Genomic DNA, 17,540 nt, shown 5'->3' with positions numbered 1-17,540 from the left:
TGTGCTGTGGTACCCTGTCCCTGGGAAGATGTTGGGTTCCTCCTCGTTACAGGAGTGTATCTGCCTGTGGTGGTAAAGGTAACAGTAAGCTGAGAACTTAATTTTGATCATCCCCAGACATTTGGGACCTCCATCTATTTCTCGAAGTCTTGTCTGGGGAAGCTGGAATGGCATGTGCCAGAGGATGATGTTTTAAGTCAAGAAGCCTAGGCCCTCATGAATGCTCTGTCACTGACATGCTATGTGACCCTTACAGATCATGGGCCTTTCTGAGCATGTTTCCATATTAGAAAAACAGTGGTTGGTCCAGGTCTCCTTCAGGGTCCCTCTACCTATGAGGTTCTGTAATTGAAGATATAGACTTGCTTTTGTTTTACTTGGTTTTTTTGAGACAGAGTCTCTATATGTATCCCTGACTGTTCTGGAACTCACTCTGTAGACCAGGCTAGCTTGGAACTCACAGAGATCTATCTGCCTCTGCCTCCTGAGTGCTGGGATCAAGGGTGTTCACCACCACCGCCAGCCTTGAGGGCTTTTAAGCTTCCTGTTAAAAGGAATTTTTTTAGTGACAGGGACAAAGGGACAATGCTGATACTTGGGTCTGTCTTTCTTTCTTTCTTTTTGACAGAATCTTTTATAACTGAGGCTGGCCTAGAAGTCACTATGTAACTGAGGATGGTCTTGAACTCCTCACCTTCCTCTCCCTCCACCTCCCAAATACTGATATTACAGGCCCAGTCACCACACCCTGAAATCCTGAACTTCCTTTTTCTTGAGTTTTTTTTTCTTTCTTTCCTTTTTTTTTTTTTTTAGTTTTTGACATTAATTTATTTATTCTGTGTGGACACCAAGCCATCTTCCTGGGGTCTTTGTGTGTGTGTGTGTGTGTGTGTGTGTGTGTGTGTGTGTGTGTGTGTGTACACATATGCATGGGGAGGCGAGACATCAGCCTCATGTACCATTCCTTAGCTGCCGCCCACCTTTATTTTCTTGAGACAGTCTCTCTTCGTTGGCTTGGGCTCTCCCATTAGGCCGGCTGGCCAGAGGGCCCCAAGGATCCTCCTGTCTGTGTCTCTCCAGTGCTGAGATTACCACACTCACAACCATGCTCAGCTTTTTATGTGGGTACTGGTGCCCAAAGCTGTGTCCTTTGAGCACATGGCAAGCATTTTGCCCATGGAACCATCTCCTCAGCCTGGTCCTGGAGTTTCTTAGTCTCATCTGTCAGACTTTCATTGAAAGCCTAAACATTCCTCAATTCCCAGGGTTTACAGGGAGCTGGATGTCTGGGATAGGGTCGACTTCAGGCCCAGTGATGTACCCATTTAGAAGTTCCCTAGGCACAGTTCCAGCAAGGCTAGGGGTCAGGGCCCAAAGCTGAAGTTGCTGTGCTTAGTCAGCACCCAGAGCTGGTTGCTGCTGGCTCAGTGAAAGTCCAGAGTGCTGACTGCTGACCCAGGAGAGGGGAGGGTATGGAGCAGGTGCTCAGCCTTATTTAATCTGGCCTGGCTTCCTGTGTTTGCTAACCTGCATGGAGGACGTTAGCCTTTGACCAGTGTCCTCCATGTTCCTTCGTCTCCTACCGGCCCTGCCTGCCCCTCTCTCTTGTCTTCCCTACGTTTAGGTGTGGTGCCCGGGCTTAAGAATTTGGTGCTGGGAGCCCAGGAAGTATTTGCCGAGTTGTAATGCTTTCATCTGAAATGTGGTGTGGCTCAATAGCAGAGCGTGGGCCTCGTTTGTGTTAGACCTTGAGTCCCATTCTCAGCACGAGGAGAAAGAACCTAGGCTTGGTGGCCTATCGTCCCATCCCTTTGGAGGCTGAGGTGGGAGGATTGCAGAAAGCTTGAGGTCAGCCTGGGCTACATGGTGAGTTCAAAATCAGGCCAGCTCGGGGTACACAGAAAACATGTCAAGGGTGGAGGAAGGAAGGGAAGGAGGGATGGAGGAGGGGAATGAAGGAAGTAAACTCCCTGGAGTTAGAGCCTAGGGTGCTGCGCAGCACATGACATCACCCCTGAGCTCAGTGTGCTCAGCTGTCATGTCACCATGGCCCGATGCCACCTGCCAGACTATCATGGAAACAGAGGGAGCCAGTGTCTGGAGGACAGGAAAGGCTCCTGAAGGAGAACTCCGGCAGGTGACTTCCTTGTTTCTCTTGTTCCCCTAGGCCTAGACTAGCCCTGTGCTGGCTCACACTCAGAATACGGAACCCTGGTGGTCCTAGTTTTTCCAAACAGAGGATAAATCCTAAGAATATGTTGAGGAGAAATGGAATAGTCTAGTGTAGATTTTCATTTTAGGCCTCAACTTCTCTCTCTTGTTCCCTATCACGATTCTCTACATCCCACCTCAGCTTTGCCCCTGTAACTCCAGAGACCCTGCTGTTGGTCTTAGAAGTCTAGGCTGCCATTTGAAGCCCTGGATTTGTCCAGTCCCCTTCTCCCCACTTTCAGGAAGCATAAGAAGCCATGGTCCGTTTCTGGAAGCTTCTCTGAGCATAGGAAAGCAGGTTGTGAGGGCTGTTGGAGGTCACGGTAGGAAATGGACCCCCAGAGACAGAACCTTTACCAAGGTAACAGCTGGTTGAAGGCAGAGTGGTGCTAAGATTCTGGTCTCCTTCATCTATCTATCTATCTATCTATCTATCTATCTATCTATCTATCTATCATCTATCTATTTATTTATTTTTAAGGAGCTGAGGACTGAACCCAGGGCCTTGCGTTTGCTAGGCAAGCTCTCTACCACTGAGCTAAATCCCCAATCCCAGATTCTGGACTCCTTACACCCAGTCCAGAGTTTTCTCTATTTGTCCACCCTGCTGTTGCCTCTTCGTGGCCTGTGTCAGATTTTGTGAGCAGGTCTCAGTTGGCATGGTGAGGAGTCTGGTGAAGGGGCTCTGCCATCTTTACGTGGTGGTAGCATAGTGTGATGGTGCACAGGCCTGCTGCCTGTCAGCCCCGAGTGGGAATCCCACCTCTTCATGCTATCAGCCATGTGACTTCAGCAAAGTCTCTGCTCATATCTCTGTGGCCTGGTTTCTTTGTGAGTAAGGTGAGGCTGATAAAATCTACTACCCAGGGTGGTTGGGAATTGTACCCAGAGCCTGCCACAGCAGACAAATGGGTTTCTCTTCCTCCTCCTCCTCCTCTTCTTCTTTTTGGCTTTTTGAGATATGGTTTCTCTGTGTAGCCCTAGCTATCTTGGAATTTACTCCATAGACCTGGCTGGCCTCAAAAACAGAGATCTCCTGCCTCTCTGCCTCCCAAGTACTGAGATTAAAGGCATTCGCCACCACACCTGTTGACAAGTGGGTCTCTCGACAGCCTTGCCTGAATCTATGATCTGGGATGAATGATGCACTTAAATTATGACTGGGCCATGCTGGAAAACTCTACAGACATATCGGGGCCCACTGACTGGCTTCGTTGAACTATTTGCATCATATCCAGCACACACTCCGAATATAACCCATCAACCATGAGTAGCACACTCCCTTCTCCATTCCCAACCTCTCCTTTGTCTTGGGGCCTCGTTCAGTCTGAAGCTTTGGGTGTGAATAGGGAGTCAGCCTTGTCTCTCCCCACAGCTCGTGCCGCTCATCACCAGGAACTACCTCAAACAAGGCTTCATGGAGAAGACTGGGCCCAAGGTACATTTTCTGGGTTATTTAACATGGTCCTATCCCAGCCGCTCATAAGGCAGAAAAGCACGGGTGGGGGTGGGGGGGGCTGAAGAGAGAGAGAAAGGAGGATATTTGTGAGTCTCTGTGTTGAAGGACCGAGCAGAGACCAGGAGCTGGCTGCTGTGGGACCCAGCACTGCTCGAGGGGGTTCTGCCTCTCCTGTGCCATCCTGTCATCTCATCCCAGTCTTTCCTCTGATCACAGTCAGGCTTCAGCAAACCCTGGGAAAGCGGTGCTGAGAAGGGATTCCCTAGAGAGAGAGCTTGGAGCGGATGTTTCTGAATCCACAGAGTCCGCCAAGACAGTGTCAGGGAGACACAGGCTAGTCTGAAAGACCATGGCCATGTGTCCTCTCTCCTCCCACTCAGCCTGGCTCTTCGTGACTAGGCCCACACCCCCTCACCAGGGCCTGTGCCCTCACACTCATCTAAGGAGGAAGAGAGGAGCTGCCCCTGAGAGGAGGAGCCTGGGGTTTCCTGTAGACCAGACAAGGGTTCCACAGACCCAGATTCTCGGGAGGCTGAGGCCGAAGAATGCGAGCTAGCCTGGCCTACATAACAAATTCAAAGTCAGTCTGCACTTAGTGAGCACCCCTCCCATCTCAAAATTAAAAAAAAATGTAATAAGGTGGGGTCGGGTGTGGTGAGTAGCTCGAGGTAAAGGGCTTGCCTAGCTTGCGTGAGTGCAGGGGTTCAATGCAAAAAACACAGTTATAATGTGGTAGAGGATGGTTGTTAGGAGGATCCTGAAAGGTGCTGGAGGACCGTGTGAAAGAAAGCCTCAGGAGCTGTGTAGTGATGGTGCAGGCCTTTAATCCCAGCACTCAGTAGGCAGGTGGGTCTCCAAGTTCAAGGCCAGCCTGGTCTACAGAGTGAGTTCCAGAACAGCCAGAGCTACACAAAAAAACCCTGTCTCGGAAAAAAAAGAAAAGGAAGGAAGGAAGGAAGCAAGCAAGCAAGCAAAGCCAGCCTCGGGAGTTGGAAACATGGTCAAATGGTGGTGTGCAGCCTCCTTCCCTCAGAAGCCAGACGCAGTCCCTGGTTCTTGCCTCAGGTCTTTCTCCTCCCTGACCTAGGTTACAGTTGATCCAAGGCCAGCACTTTCGCCTTTGTGAGCAGAAGCCACTTCTGACTTTCCTGGCTTCCTTTTTTCTGAGACTTCTTTGTCCACAGTCGGAGGAAGAGGGAAGTAACCCTTCCACTCCGGGCAGCACCTGGCAGTGCCCAGCAAAGCTAACAGAGAGGGAGGAAGAAGGTGGGGGGGGGGCAGAGATGGGCTGGGCGGAGCCTTCAGAGTCTGAGCAGGTGCTGGCTCCTGGTGGTGTCCTCCTTGAATTCCATCATTCCCCAGGTAGAAGCTGGGGGGAATCCCTGCAAGTTTCAGACCAGCCAGGACTACACAGTGAGACCCTGTCTCAAAACAATCAAGCAAACAAACAAACACCTCAGAGTCTGAATAGGTGTTCGGACCTGTGGACCCTAGAACCAGTTTGGCTGGACTCCAGTCCCAGCTCTGCTGTTATGGCCGTCATCTGGGGAGGGGATGCACTCCCAGAGCTGGCCCCTGGGGAGAAGCTATGGTGTCTGATTGCAGAAGCCAGGCTGGAGAAACAGTGTGATGACCTCTGAGCTGGCCCTGACCTTTGTGCCTGGCTTTGTCATGTCTGGTAAGAGGTTCCTCCTTTTGTAGCAGAGAGAACCCTTCAAGAAGAGATGGTTTGCCCTGGATGCCCTGGAGCGGAGGTTGCTGTATTATAAGAACCCCCTGGTAAGAGCCGTTCCTGACACCTCCTTGGCATGTTCCCAGTCAGGTGGGCTAGTGTTGATCTCAGAGTGTACAGAAAGACCATCTCTCAGAATCCCAGGACGGGGGAACCTGTGACAGGAAAGCCTGTACCCCCGCTTCTCCCCTGTGCCCCCGCTTCTCCCCTGTGCCCCCGCTTCTCCCCTGTGCCCCCACTTCTCCCCTGTGCCCCTGCTTCTCACTGAGCTCCTCTCGGGATCCCCAGTGCTGACAGCTGTGGTTAAAGTCAGGTGTAACCAACCACTCCTTTGTAACCAGGAGGTCTAGAGTGGAGTGGTTAGGGCTGTGGGCTCAGGAACCAGTTTGGCTGGACTCTGGGCTCTGGGCTCTGTCCTGCCATGGTAGAGCCCTGCCCTGGGCTGGGTAGGCATTTAGCTCTCTATGCGGCCTTTCCCTTCTTACCAAAATATTGGCTTAGCATGAATGTCTGACTCAGAGGCGGCCATGATGAATATAGAAATTGCTAACATGTAAACCACTTGAGCTGGGTCTGGGGGCACCAGCCTGTAATCCCAGCGACTGGGGAGGCTGAGACAGTTGGATGGCAAATTCAAAGACTTCCTGGGCTTCAGAATAAATTCAAGGCCGATCTGTGTAACTTGGTGAGACCTCGTCTCAAAATTAAAGAGAGAGGGGAGGAGCCTAGGCTCAGCAGTAAAGGGTTTGCCTAGCATGTTTGAGAGTCTACGCTCAATCCCCAGTGCCCAAAACAAAACAAAAACAAACAAAAAAAAGTACAGCCTTTGAGTTCCCAGTGCCTGGTGTATTCTCTATATGTTAGTGTTTCCACTGTGTGCAATATATTTCAGATTTTAATGTTTCAAATTCGAAGTCCCATCTGGCAATGACATGCACATCTCTTTACCAAGCTTGACCTTGGGACTGGCAGGGTTGCAAGGGCCCCTTTGCCCCAGGACAGCCTCTGATGACCACATGCCTTCCATTTTCAGGATGCTTTTGAGCAGGGCCAGGTTTTTCTGGGAAGCCAGGAGCAGGGATATGGAGTGTCCGAGGACTTGCCCAAGGGTATCCGAGGGAACCGCTGGAAGGCCGGACTCACGGTCATCACTCCAGAACGGAAGTTCATCTTCACCTGCCCCAGTGAGAAGGAACAACGGGAATGGCTGGAGAGCCTGCGGGATGTCCTGTCCAGTCCCCTGTCACACCTCAACCTCCTCAGTGAGAAGTGGTGGGGGTGGGTGGGCTTGGGGGTTCTTTGGGGTGAGGACAGACAAGGGTTCTTTGACTGTGGTCCTGGAAGGGCCTGACTCAGCATTTTGAGCTGCCCTTACTTCCTGCCAGAGGAAAGCACACACATTGCACATTATTGCCAGAAAGTTCCCTCTGCACAAGTTCCTCTATGCAGCTGTCCTCACAGGCTTTAGGAGGAGTCTGGTCTAACAGCGCTGTACCTATCCAGCTGCTCAGATTCCCTACGCCCTTGGCCTTTTTCTCATAAGACATTGCTTGCCTGGTATCCTTAGCTCACCCTGCCAGGCTCCTCCTGGGATTCTGGAATCCTCCCCACCCCCAGGGTAGGCTATTTTGAGTGTTCTCCCTTCCCTCACCCCTCTCCTTTGTCTCTCTCCCTCCCCTGCTCCTCCTCTTCACCCCAGTGTCACAAGGAGGCTGTTCCCATCTGTAGCCAGCCCCGTGAAAAGCAGATGTGCTGAGTTAAGGGGGAAGCATCTGGGCCAGGGCTGAGCTTCTGGGGCAGAAAGGAAAAGCTCTATGTTTGGGAAAGTACAGATTGAACAGGTGACCCCAGCAGCCCCTGGGGGAAACCATTGTGCCTTCCTAGACTCGCCAGTATAAATGCAACTGTCACAGCCTGGCGTGGGAGCTGTCACCTTTAATCCTGGCATTTCAGAGGCAGAGGCAGGTAGAACTCTGTGAGACCACAGCCTGGTCTACATAGTGATTTCCAGGACAGCTGGGGCTACACAGTGAGACCCTGTCTAAAAGAACCAAAAACCAAAACCATCAAAAACCCTACCCCGCCGGGCGGTGGTGGCGCACGCCTTTAATCCCAGCACTCGGGAGGCAGAGGCAGGCGGATCTCTGTGAGTTCGAGGCCAGCCTGGGCTACCAAGTGAGTTCCAGGAAAGGCGCAAAGCTACACAGAGAAACCCTGTCTCGAAAAAACAAACAAACAAAAAAACCCTACCCCACAACGGTCTTCCCTGTCCAGTTCCCAAAGCCAAAGACACAGGAGATAATTGATGACGCATTTCGGTTGCTGTCCTCTGTTCTCTGTGGCCAGAAAGAAACTCTGTGTCTCCGCCCCTGCTTTCCTCTCCCCTTTTACCTATGTGCCTGTCTCCTGGCGGTCTCCTTCGGTCTGTTTTTTTTTTTTTTTCCATTTTACTCTCATTTAAAGTTTCCTTTTGCTTTCGGCGCTGTTCTGGCTCCCTCTGCCACCTCACGCGTGTCCCCTTGGCCATCTATTCCTTTCTTCCAGCAGGACAGCACTAGCATGGCCACCTTCCCCAGCCCTCTTGTTTCCCTTACAGCTGCATCAGCAGAGAGTGACTGTGGCCTCAGGTGACCCGTCTCCGAAGAGCTGGCTGGGCACTGAGCACCTGAAATCCTGGAGAAGTGTTCACCTCTGCCCTGGTTGTCCAGAAGGAAGCCCCGAGGCCAGCAGCTGCCCCTGTCCGTGAACTCTGTCAAGACCAAGGGTGTGGTTTATCTTCTGGCTCCCAGGATCCTTCCAGCAAACATGTCCTAGCCGCTGGGAGCTGGTAGGAAGAAGACAGAATTTAGCTCTCCAAGCTTAGAAGTCTTGAAGGCTTTCTCATATCTGCACCTAGAGACAGGTGCGGGGATGCATGCCTGTCGAGAGGCAGGAGTGCCTTGAGTTCAGTGCCAGCCTAGACCATACAGGGAGTTCAAGTCCAACCTGAGTTACATAGCAAGACCTTGTTTCAAAAAACAAAAACAAAAGCAAGCAAACAAACAGCAATAAAAACTACAGAGAGGAGGTGGAGACATTGTAATAAAAAAGGACCCTCAGCATCAAGATTGTGCAAGTAGAAAAAAATGTAAAAGTTTAATCTGAACCTAACTATGCAGAAATAATCAGACATTCAAATATTACATGTTACTACAAAACTATCCTGGACTCTTCAAATATCAATATTAAAATATAAAATTGGCTGGACATGGTGATGCATGCCTTTAGGCCCATGCACTCAGCAGGCAGAGGAAGGTGGATCTCTGTGCATTCAAGGGCAGCCTGGTCTACATATCAAGTTCCAGGACAGCCAGGGCTATATAGAGAGAATTTGTTTAAAAAAACTGAGGGGGAGACACAGACAGACAGACCCAAGACAGGGAGGGGTAGTGGTACTATAATTTTAGCATTGGGAAAGTGGAGGCAGGAAGGTCAGAGGTTCTGCTATTATGCATAGAGAGCTCAAGGCTAACCTGGGCTACATGAGACCCTGATTCAAAGAACAAAAACCAACACCAAGTCATCGCAACCAAATGCAGTTTGGGATTCTTGACTGGAACCTGGATTTTAAAAGGGGGGCTGGAGGTGCTGGAGAGATGCTCAGTGGTTGGGAGCACTGATTGTTCTTCCAGAGGACCCGGGTTCAATTCCCAGCACCCACATGGCAGCTCACAACTGTCTGTAACTCCATTTCCAGGAAATCCAACATTCTTACAGACAGACAAACATGCAAGCAAAACACATTTAAAAAAGGGGGGGGGGGATTGGACAGATAGCTTAGTGGTTAAGAACACTGAGTGCTCTTCCAGAGGACCTGAGTTCAAATCTCAGCACCCACATGACAGCTCATAACTATCTGTAACTCCAAGGTCTGACACCCTCACACAGACATACATGCAGGCAAAACACCAATTCATGTAAAATAATAAAATAAATAAAAAAAAGAGAAGCCTTGGGGCTGGAGAGATGGCTCAGCAGTTAAGAGCACTGGCTGCTCTTCCAGAGGTCCTGAGTTCAATTCCCAGTACCCACATGTTAACTCACAACTGTAATTCCAGTTCCAGGGGATTTGACACCCTCACACCAATACACATAAAATAAAATAAAATAATTTAAAAAAAAAGCCTGTCCAGCCAGTGGTGGTGCACGCCTTTAATCCCAGCACTCGGGAGGCAGAGGCAGGCAGATCTTTATGAGTTCGAGGCCAGCCTGGTCTACAGAGCAAGGATCCAGGAAAGACACAAAACTACATAGAGAATCCCTGTCTCGGAAAAAAAAAAAAAAAAAAAAAGAAGCCACTGTAAAGGACATAATTGATGTTGGAGAAATTAGAACCTGAATGCATATTAGCTAACAGTATTGTAAAATTGTGACAATCAAGATGTGTTGTATAGAGTGTTCCTGTTCTTAGGGGACACGTGCTGAAGTAAACTCTATTTTTTTTTTTTTTTTTTTTTTTTTTTTGGTTTTTCGAGACAGGATTTCTCTGTGTAGCTTTGCGCCTTTCCTGGAACTCACTTGGTAGTCCAGGCTGGCCTCGAACTCACAGAGATCCGCCTGGCTCTGCCTCCCGAGTGCTAGGATTAAAGGCGTGAGCCACCACCGCCCGGCTTTTTTTTATTTTAATTTTTTTTTTTTGAAGTAAACTCTAAATGATGACTGCGGCCAATTTTTAAATGGTTCAGCTAAAAAAAAATCAGTATATGTAGACATGTACACAAATAGAATGCACATGTGTGCCTATCTATATCTCTATACACACAGCACACCACTGATGAATCTAGATGAAATGTAGACGGGCATTTATTTTTCTACCTGTGAACATTTTATATAGATTTGAGTTTTCATATTAAAAAGTTGATGAACACCTAGTCTGTACTCCTCAAAGACAACGGTTTTCCTTTGAATCCAATGTCCCTGGATCCCCTGGGGCATGGTGGGTACATCTGAAGACTCAAGTACTCTTGGGGTTTGTCAGGACCACTTAAGCCAGAGTATAAGAACACCTTGCGAGATACTGCCTCAGTGTTCCTGGGAGGGGCACAGCTCAGTGGGAGAACGTGTGCTTGTGTTTTGCCAGAGGTGACCAAAGGGAGGTACTGGGGTAAAAGTATTTACCAAACCAAAACAGATAGAAAAAGATTAAATAAAATGCTGCAAGAGACAGAGACTTGGAGACATCTCAGAGAGAAATCCTCTGCTGCCCTGGTTGTTGTATGGATATCTGTGTTCATATAAGTGACATCTCTCCATCTTGTTAGCTAGTACATTTCCAGCGCCCGTTGAACTTCTTGAGACTGGATGTTCCTGGGTCATTAGAGTTAAGCTCTGAATGTCTGTATGAGGAATCGCAAGTCATTGGGGCCAGGCTCCAAACAGTCAGGGTCTGGTTGTTAAAGTGTGGGAATTTCTCCTTGTAGTTTTAGGCTTCCCGCCCTCCCCCACTATACTTAGCATACTTCAATCACTAGCACTTAAATAAAATAGTAGTTAGCTTTTAATTTTTCCCCAAGAGGGCTGGAGAGACAGCTCTGTGTTTAAGAGCACTTGCTGACAGAGGACTCTAGCTCCCCAGCGCCCACATGGAGGTTCACAATGCTAGTTCCAGTTCCACATGATCCAGCGCCCTCTTCTGGCCTCCACGGGCACTGTATGCACAAGTTACGTTTACATACATGTGGATCAAACATACACATACAACAAAACTAAATCTTTAAAAAAAGTTTTTTACTTTTGGTTGTTCGAGACAGGGCTTCTCTGTAACTCGCCATGTAGACCAGGCTGCCCTCAGATTCACAGAGATTCCGCCTGCCTCTGCTTCCCGAATGCTGGAATTAAAGAAGTTTGCCACCACCACCTGGCAAAAAATAAAAAATTTTAAAAGGAAGAAAATAGGGTAGGTTTTCTGGTTACCACTGCCAAGTTTAAATTTTTTTTTCTGGAAACAGGGTTTCTCTGTGTAGCCTTGGCTGTCCTTGTTAATATTCTGACCCCTCCCCTTGGTGCCACTGCATCTGCCCAGCATGCCAGCATGTTTCCTTGCACGCGCGGGATACCCTCAGGTCCATTCCCCCCATCCCCTCCCCGCATATAACAATAAATCACAACAGTCCTGGAACAGGCTAACCCCCTGAGTGCTGGGATTAAAGGACTGCCTGGCTAAAAAAAAAGTTTTTAAAAAGTTCCTCAGAGAGGCAGAGGCAGGCGGATCTCTGTGAGTTCGAGGCCAGCCTGGGCTACAGAGTGAGTACCAGGACAGGCTCCAAAGCTACACAGAGAAACCCTGTCTCGAAAAACCAAAAAAAAAAAAAAAAAAAAAAAAGTTTTTCAGAGAACTCCATTTTTGTGCACATTTGAGAAGAAACAGAAACTCAGACAGTGAGAAAGTGGTGCCGCCTTCATTACCACGGTGCTTTGGAAGGCTGAGGAGTTTTCTGGGTCCAGTTCCACCATTAACTTGAGAACACAAGAAAAGTCATTTCACTATTTTTATATTTAAAATGAGGAAGTCAGGGAGGTTGGATGGCTCAGCAGTTAAGAGCCCTTTCTGCTTTCCCAGAGGATTTGAATTCCCAGCAATCACATCAGTCAGCTCGCAAGTAAGTACCTGTGACTTCAGCTCCAGGGGGATCTAGCCTCTCTGGCTTCCATGGGCACACATGTTTAAAAATTAAGTTTAACCTTAAAAAAAAAGAAAAGAAAAAGAGGAAGCTGCACTGATTGGTGAAACTCGATGCAAATTACATGTATTTGATCACTTCCCAAGTGCTGGGCTGAGCCCCCTTTACTAGGCAGGTGCAAGCGGGTGGTCCCTGCTGTTGCATATTGCAGCCTGCAGGGGGCAGCAAGCGGCGAAGTGCTCAGGCTCCCGTGAAGCAGTGGGTGGCAACCAGCCAGCGGCAGGGGAGGGGGAGAGGGAAGCCTCCTTCCTCTGGAGAAAGTGACGTTAAAGTGAAAATTCCCAAACTGTGCAGGGGTTAATCAAAGGGAAGGGGTGAGGAAAATAATTCAAGTTGAGGAAAGAAAATGCTCAAAGGCCCCAAGCTAGGAAAGGAGAACTGAAAGAAATTTCATATGTGGCTGAAATGTGAACAGATGCCCACGTTTGGTGGCTTCTTGTTTCTTCTCCTTTCAAGGAGAATGGAGAGGTGTACTGGGTGTTCTCCCGTCTCTCCAACAGACTGAACTGGTCTTTAAAAGATGAATATATATATTCTAAATGGTAATGTCTCATATAGCCCAGGGGGGCCTTGTTTTTGTTTTTTTTTTTTTGAGACAGGGCCTCTCTATGTAGCCCTGCCTGTTCTTGATTTCTTGAATTCACTGTGAAGAACAGGCTGGCCTCAACCATACAGAGATCTGCCTGTTTGCCTCCCGATTGCTGGGATTACAGACATGTGCCTTCATGTCTGGTGAGAGTCTCTGAATTTACTGGACTTTCTTTGAATTCCCCAAAGAAGCAGCAATACAAATTCTGAATGTTTCTTCCCAGAATGAAGCTCCCTGGGGAGGTGAGCCCTCTCTAGCTACTAAAATTGTTTGGCTATATCTGCGGCAGTGACTGGTAGAGGAGTACTTCTCAACCTGTGGGTCTGCGACCCCATTGCCAACCCGCTATCTCTGAAAATATTTTTATTACGATTTTTAATAGCACCAAAATTACAGTTATGAAGTAGCAATGAAAATAATTTTATGGTTGGGGGTCACCCCTGTAAGGATTCTGTCCTTAATTACATCATCAGCCTGCGACGGCATCCCAGCCAAAAAAGCGGGTGGGCGCTCTCTGCGGCCCTCTCTTTCCTTTCTGCTCCTTCCTTCTGTCTGTCCTCTCTCTCCCTCTCTTCCCCCCGCCCCCCAATAAAGCTCAAAAAAGGTAACCATGGCTGTGATTCTTCCGATCAGCACTCTCCTCCGCCGGCATAGCCACCGTGGGCAGCGGCCAGCCACGAGCAGCGCATGCCGTTTAACCAACAACCCCAACATGAGGAACTGGGTTAAAGGGTTGCAGCGTTAGGAAGGTTGAGAACCACCGTAGAGCAGGCATCTGCCTTTCCCACCACTGTGTGTTCCTTGAGGGGGTCTATGTGGCTAAGTTCTGGGATGGGGAAATCAGTAAAGTCACAGCTGCCATGGTCAAGGAACTCACCACCCGAAAGGGCAGTAAATAAGCAGTAGTACAGCTCATCGCAAGGGAGAGGGGTCTTCTAGGTGGGTGTGACCCTCAGAGGGCAGACTAGGACTGACAGGAAATCCCAGTGAGATACAGCACTGTGGTCTGGTCTAGCTTGGCTCCTGACCTCTGTCTGGATCTCTGTCTTGGTCTCTGAGGCTACCTCTCTATTTTTGTTTGTTTGTTTGTTTCTGTTTGTTTGTTTTTGTTGTTTTTTCGAGACAGGGTTTCTCTGTGTAGTTTTGGAGCCTGTCCTGGATCTCACTCTGTAGACCAGGCTGGCCTCGAACTCACAGAGATCTGCCTGGCTCTGCCTCCTGAGTGCTGGGATTAAAGACATGTGCCACCATCGCCCTGGCCAACTTCTCTATCTTTATTATTTTATTTATTTATTTTTAAGCAGAGCAAATGTAGATTTTAAAGGAGAAATGAGGAAAGAACTCCCAAGAGTAGAAGAGGTCTCCAAGGTAAAAATACCATTTTTCCCCTTTGTGCTTGTTATTATCGTGTGCCTGTGTGTATGTGCGAGGGAGTGTGTGTCACAGCAGACATGTGAGAAGACAACCCTGTGGGGTTGTTTCTCTCTTGGCACCTTTCTATGGGTTCCAGGATCAAATTTATCGGGGACTAGAGGGGTCCAGCCCCTCGGTAGTCCCCTCCCAGGGTCCGGGAAGAATCTACAACCAGCTGATCATTAAACTTTGATAAAAAGAAATAAATCTATGTACACGAAACTCCTTAGTTCATATACTTTATTATTCTGTGATAGTTCTCTCTCTACACAGCTCCTATTCTGCTCTCATGTCTAGCTCTTTTCTTGCCTGATTTCTCTCTATATTTATCTACTGTCCCCTCCAGGTTCTATCTTAATTCCTTCATCTAGTTCTGTCCCTTCTAGGTTCTCATCCATCTAGTTCTTTCCCCTATCAGCTCCTCTTCCATCTCCTTCTCTCTCATCTGGCTCCTCCTCATCTTGTTCTTCCCCATCTGGCTCTTCCTCATCTCCCATCTTGTTCCTCTAGTCCTCTCTTCTAGCCCTTCAATCTAGTTCTTCCCCATCTCAGTTTGTTCCTCTCAAGTTCTTACCCGTTTATTTCTTCCATTCTCTTTTCTCCATTCTGTTATCTCCCTGTCTACAGAAAATACCTGCCTTTTCTTTCCTTGGGCACGTGATTCCTCAGGAATGTTGTTTTATCTCTTACCTTGATATGTGAAAACCTCTTTTGTTCTCAGTCAAAGTGCTCTGGAGAACCACTAGGCCTCCTCAAGGCCAGGGGATGGTCTGAGCTTCATTAGCTCAGGAAACAAAGCTAGGCGTCTCCCGCCAGCTTGTCTCCTAAACTCAGCAGGGCAGTTAGTAACTTAGTAGGTTCAGGAGGTCTGGGGAGCTGAACTGTTTACCAATTGGTCTGGGCACGCAAGGATTTCATAGCAGAAGACAGCTGAAATATTGAAGGCTGGGTAACACCAAATATTCAAAATAAATGGCTTGCCTTTTGTTTGTTTTGTTTTTTTTTTTGTTTGTTTTGTTTTTTGTTTTGTTTTGTTTTTTCGAGACAGGGTTTCTCTGTGTAGCTTTGCGCCTCTCCTGGAACTCACTTGGTAGCCCAGGCTGGCCTCGAACTCACAGAGATCCACCTGGCTCTGCCTCCCGAGTGCTGGGATTAAAGGCGTGCGCCACCACCGCCCGGCATGACTTGCCTTTTGACAGACCCTTGGCAGGTCAAAGTTCAGCTTTAATACGCAGCTGAATCTCTATGATATATTCTTGTGCCTGCGAGACAAATTCACTGTCAGGCTTGCACAATAAACACTTTATCTGCTGAGCATCTCACGAGTCCTGTTTTATCCCTTTTCTCCTTCCTTCTCCCCATTGTCCTGGAACTCACTCTGTAAACCAGGCTGGCCTCGAATTCACAGAGAAACGCCTGGCTCTGCCTCCTGAGTGCTGGGATTAAAGGTGTGTGCCACTACCACCTGGCCCTATTTTATTCTTTGAGAGTTCTTATATATCCCAGGCTGGCCTCCAACTGACTGTGTAGCTAAGGATGACCTTGAATTTCTGAACTTCTTCTCTCTACCTGAGTACAGAGATCACAGGTCTGTGGCTCCATGCTCAGTGTTGGAGATCAAACCCAGGGCTTCTTACTCAAAGTGAGCACTCTAATAGATTCACAACACGTCCCCATGGTTGGGCATGTCCGGCTGACCTAGACACTTCCGTCTAGCCAGTTCCAGGTCAAAATAGCCATTTCCGGGTCAAGGCATGTGACCAGGACCCCGTGACCAGGACCCCGTGGCTTTGCATGGTTGCGTAAGAGCGCGCATGGGTGAGTAGCCACATACACCTGTGTACACATGCGCGACCCAGCCTTTATAAGCCGGCACCATATTCCCGGCTTCCTTCTTCTCCACGCACGCATCTCTTTAACAGGCCTGAGCACCCCTGTCCTTTTCTCTTATCTTAATAAAACTCTTGTTAGTGGATTCTGTCGTGTTTCGTGACATTTCCTTGCAGGGTAAGCGCGCCGCCAAATAACAAGCACACTCTACCAACTGCATCCCATCTCCAGCGCACCCACCCCATTTCAATTGAACAGCAGCTGAATTTGATTTGACAGGCTGTTTTTAGTTAAAGTGGTAAATATTCTTCATAAATTTCAATGAGCTCAATTGACTCCTCCAAACTTTCAAACATATTTCAAGCATGTAAGATAAAATCCTTCCAAGAATATTAGACTGCCAAAGGTGTATTGAAATGAACAATGCTCTAATTTTTCTTTCTGAATATATCAGGTTAAACAAAAATATCTCTAAGTAGAAGCTTAACTGGTTAGAATTGAGAGTCACTTGACAAGCCTTAGAAAAGTTTTTTTTTTTTTTGGCATTATTCCTCAAAAATAAAAGAGTGAACTTTGTTCATTTGCTTGCTTACTTACTTGGTTGTTTTTCGTATTTATTTATTTATTTATTGGTTTTTTTGAGACAGGGCTTCTTTGTGTAGTCCTGACTGTCCTGGAACTAAGGCTGGCCTTAAACTCACAGAGATCAGTCTGCCTCTGCCTCTCGAGTGTTGGGATTAAGGGTGTGTGCCACCGTCGTCCAGCCTAAAATAGAGTATTTTTTTTAATCTAATAAAACCCTTCTGGGAGATGATTAAAAATAGTTTCTGGGGGCTGGAGAGATGGCTCAGCGGTTTAGAGCACTGGCTGCTCAGCCAGAGGACCGGTGTTCAGTTCCCAGAACGCACATGGCAGCTCACAACTGTCTGTAACTCCAGTTCCAGGGGACCCGGACAGACACATGCAGGCAAAACACCAATTCATAGATAGATAGATAGATAGATAGATAGATAGATAGATAGATAGATAGATAGGTAGATAGATAAAACTATAAAAAAAAATAGCCGGGCGGTGGTGGCGCATACCTTTAATCCCAGCATTTGGGAGAGGCAAGGCGCATCTCTCTGGTAGTTCAAGGCCAGCCTGGTCTACAGAACAAGTTCCAGGACAGTCAGGCATACACACAGAGAAACCCTATCTTGAAAAACAAAAAACAAACAAAATTCTGAATTCGTCTTCAACGTCTCAATATACACAGCAACTTAGGCTGCTCTGCTACTCAGTTGTTTTCTGTTTTGTTTGCACAGATCGCAGAAAATAAAATGTGACACCTAGTGGGCGCAACCCTAAAATGAGTTCCTGAAGCTAACCCTCTTCATAGCTTAAGTTGTTGTGGTTGCATGTTGATGGACAGAGGAGCAGGAGCCAGAGGATTGAGAGAAACAATTTTCCTGGCTGGAGGCTAGCCAGCTAGCATTTTTAGAGGTTGGGAACACTGCGAGCGATTGGGCGGGGCGATGTGATGGGAAGGGCGGGGCGATGTGGTGGGCGGGGTAAAACTAGGGGAGTAGGTGGGGCACAGCGGAA

At 48.1% G+C, this 17,540-nt stretch overlaps 1 protein-coding gene across 3 annotated transcripts in view; it reads left to right on the top strand.

Moving 5' to 3' along the window:
• Adap2 (ArfGAP with dual PH domains 2) overlaps window positions 1-10,312 on the top strand; it is a 32,803-nt gene extending 22,491 nt beyond the window's left edge. For all 3 annotated transcript variants that reach the window (XM_052758098.1, XM_052758097.1, XM_052758099.1), the window contains 4 exons: window positions 3,587-3,649; window positions 5,372-5,449; window positions 6,436-6,664; window positions 7,999-10,312. In XM_052758098.1, coding sequence (XP_052614058.1) covers window positions 3,587-3,649; window positions 5,372-5,449; window positions 6,436-6,664; window positions 7,999-8,033 — 405 coding nt within the window. In that variant the 3' untranslated portion in view covers window positions 8,034-10,312. The remainder of the gene's footprint in view (window positions 1-3,586; window positions 3,650-5,371; window positions 5,450-6,435; window positions 6,665-7,998) is intronic.
• The last annotated feature ends 7,228 nt before the right edge of the window (window positions 10,313-17,540 follow it).

This window comes from Peromyscus californicus, unplaced genomic scaffold, assembly GCF_007827085.1.
Source record: "Peromyscus californicus insignis strain IS unplaced genomic scaffold, ASM782708v3 Scaffold_3__1_contigs__length_106647218, whole genome shotgun sequence".
NCBI lineage: Eukaryota > Metazoa > Chordata > Mammalia > Rodentia > Cricetidae > Peromyscus > Peromyscus californicus.
Note: the sequence above shows the minus strand (reverse complement) of the source record. Positions and strands in the feature narration are given on the sequence as shown.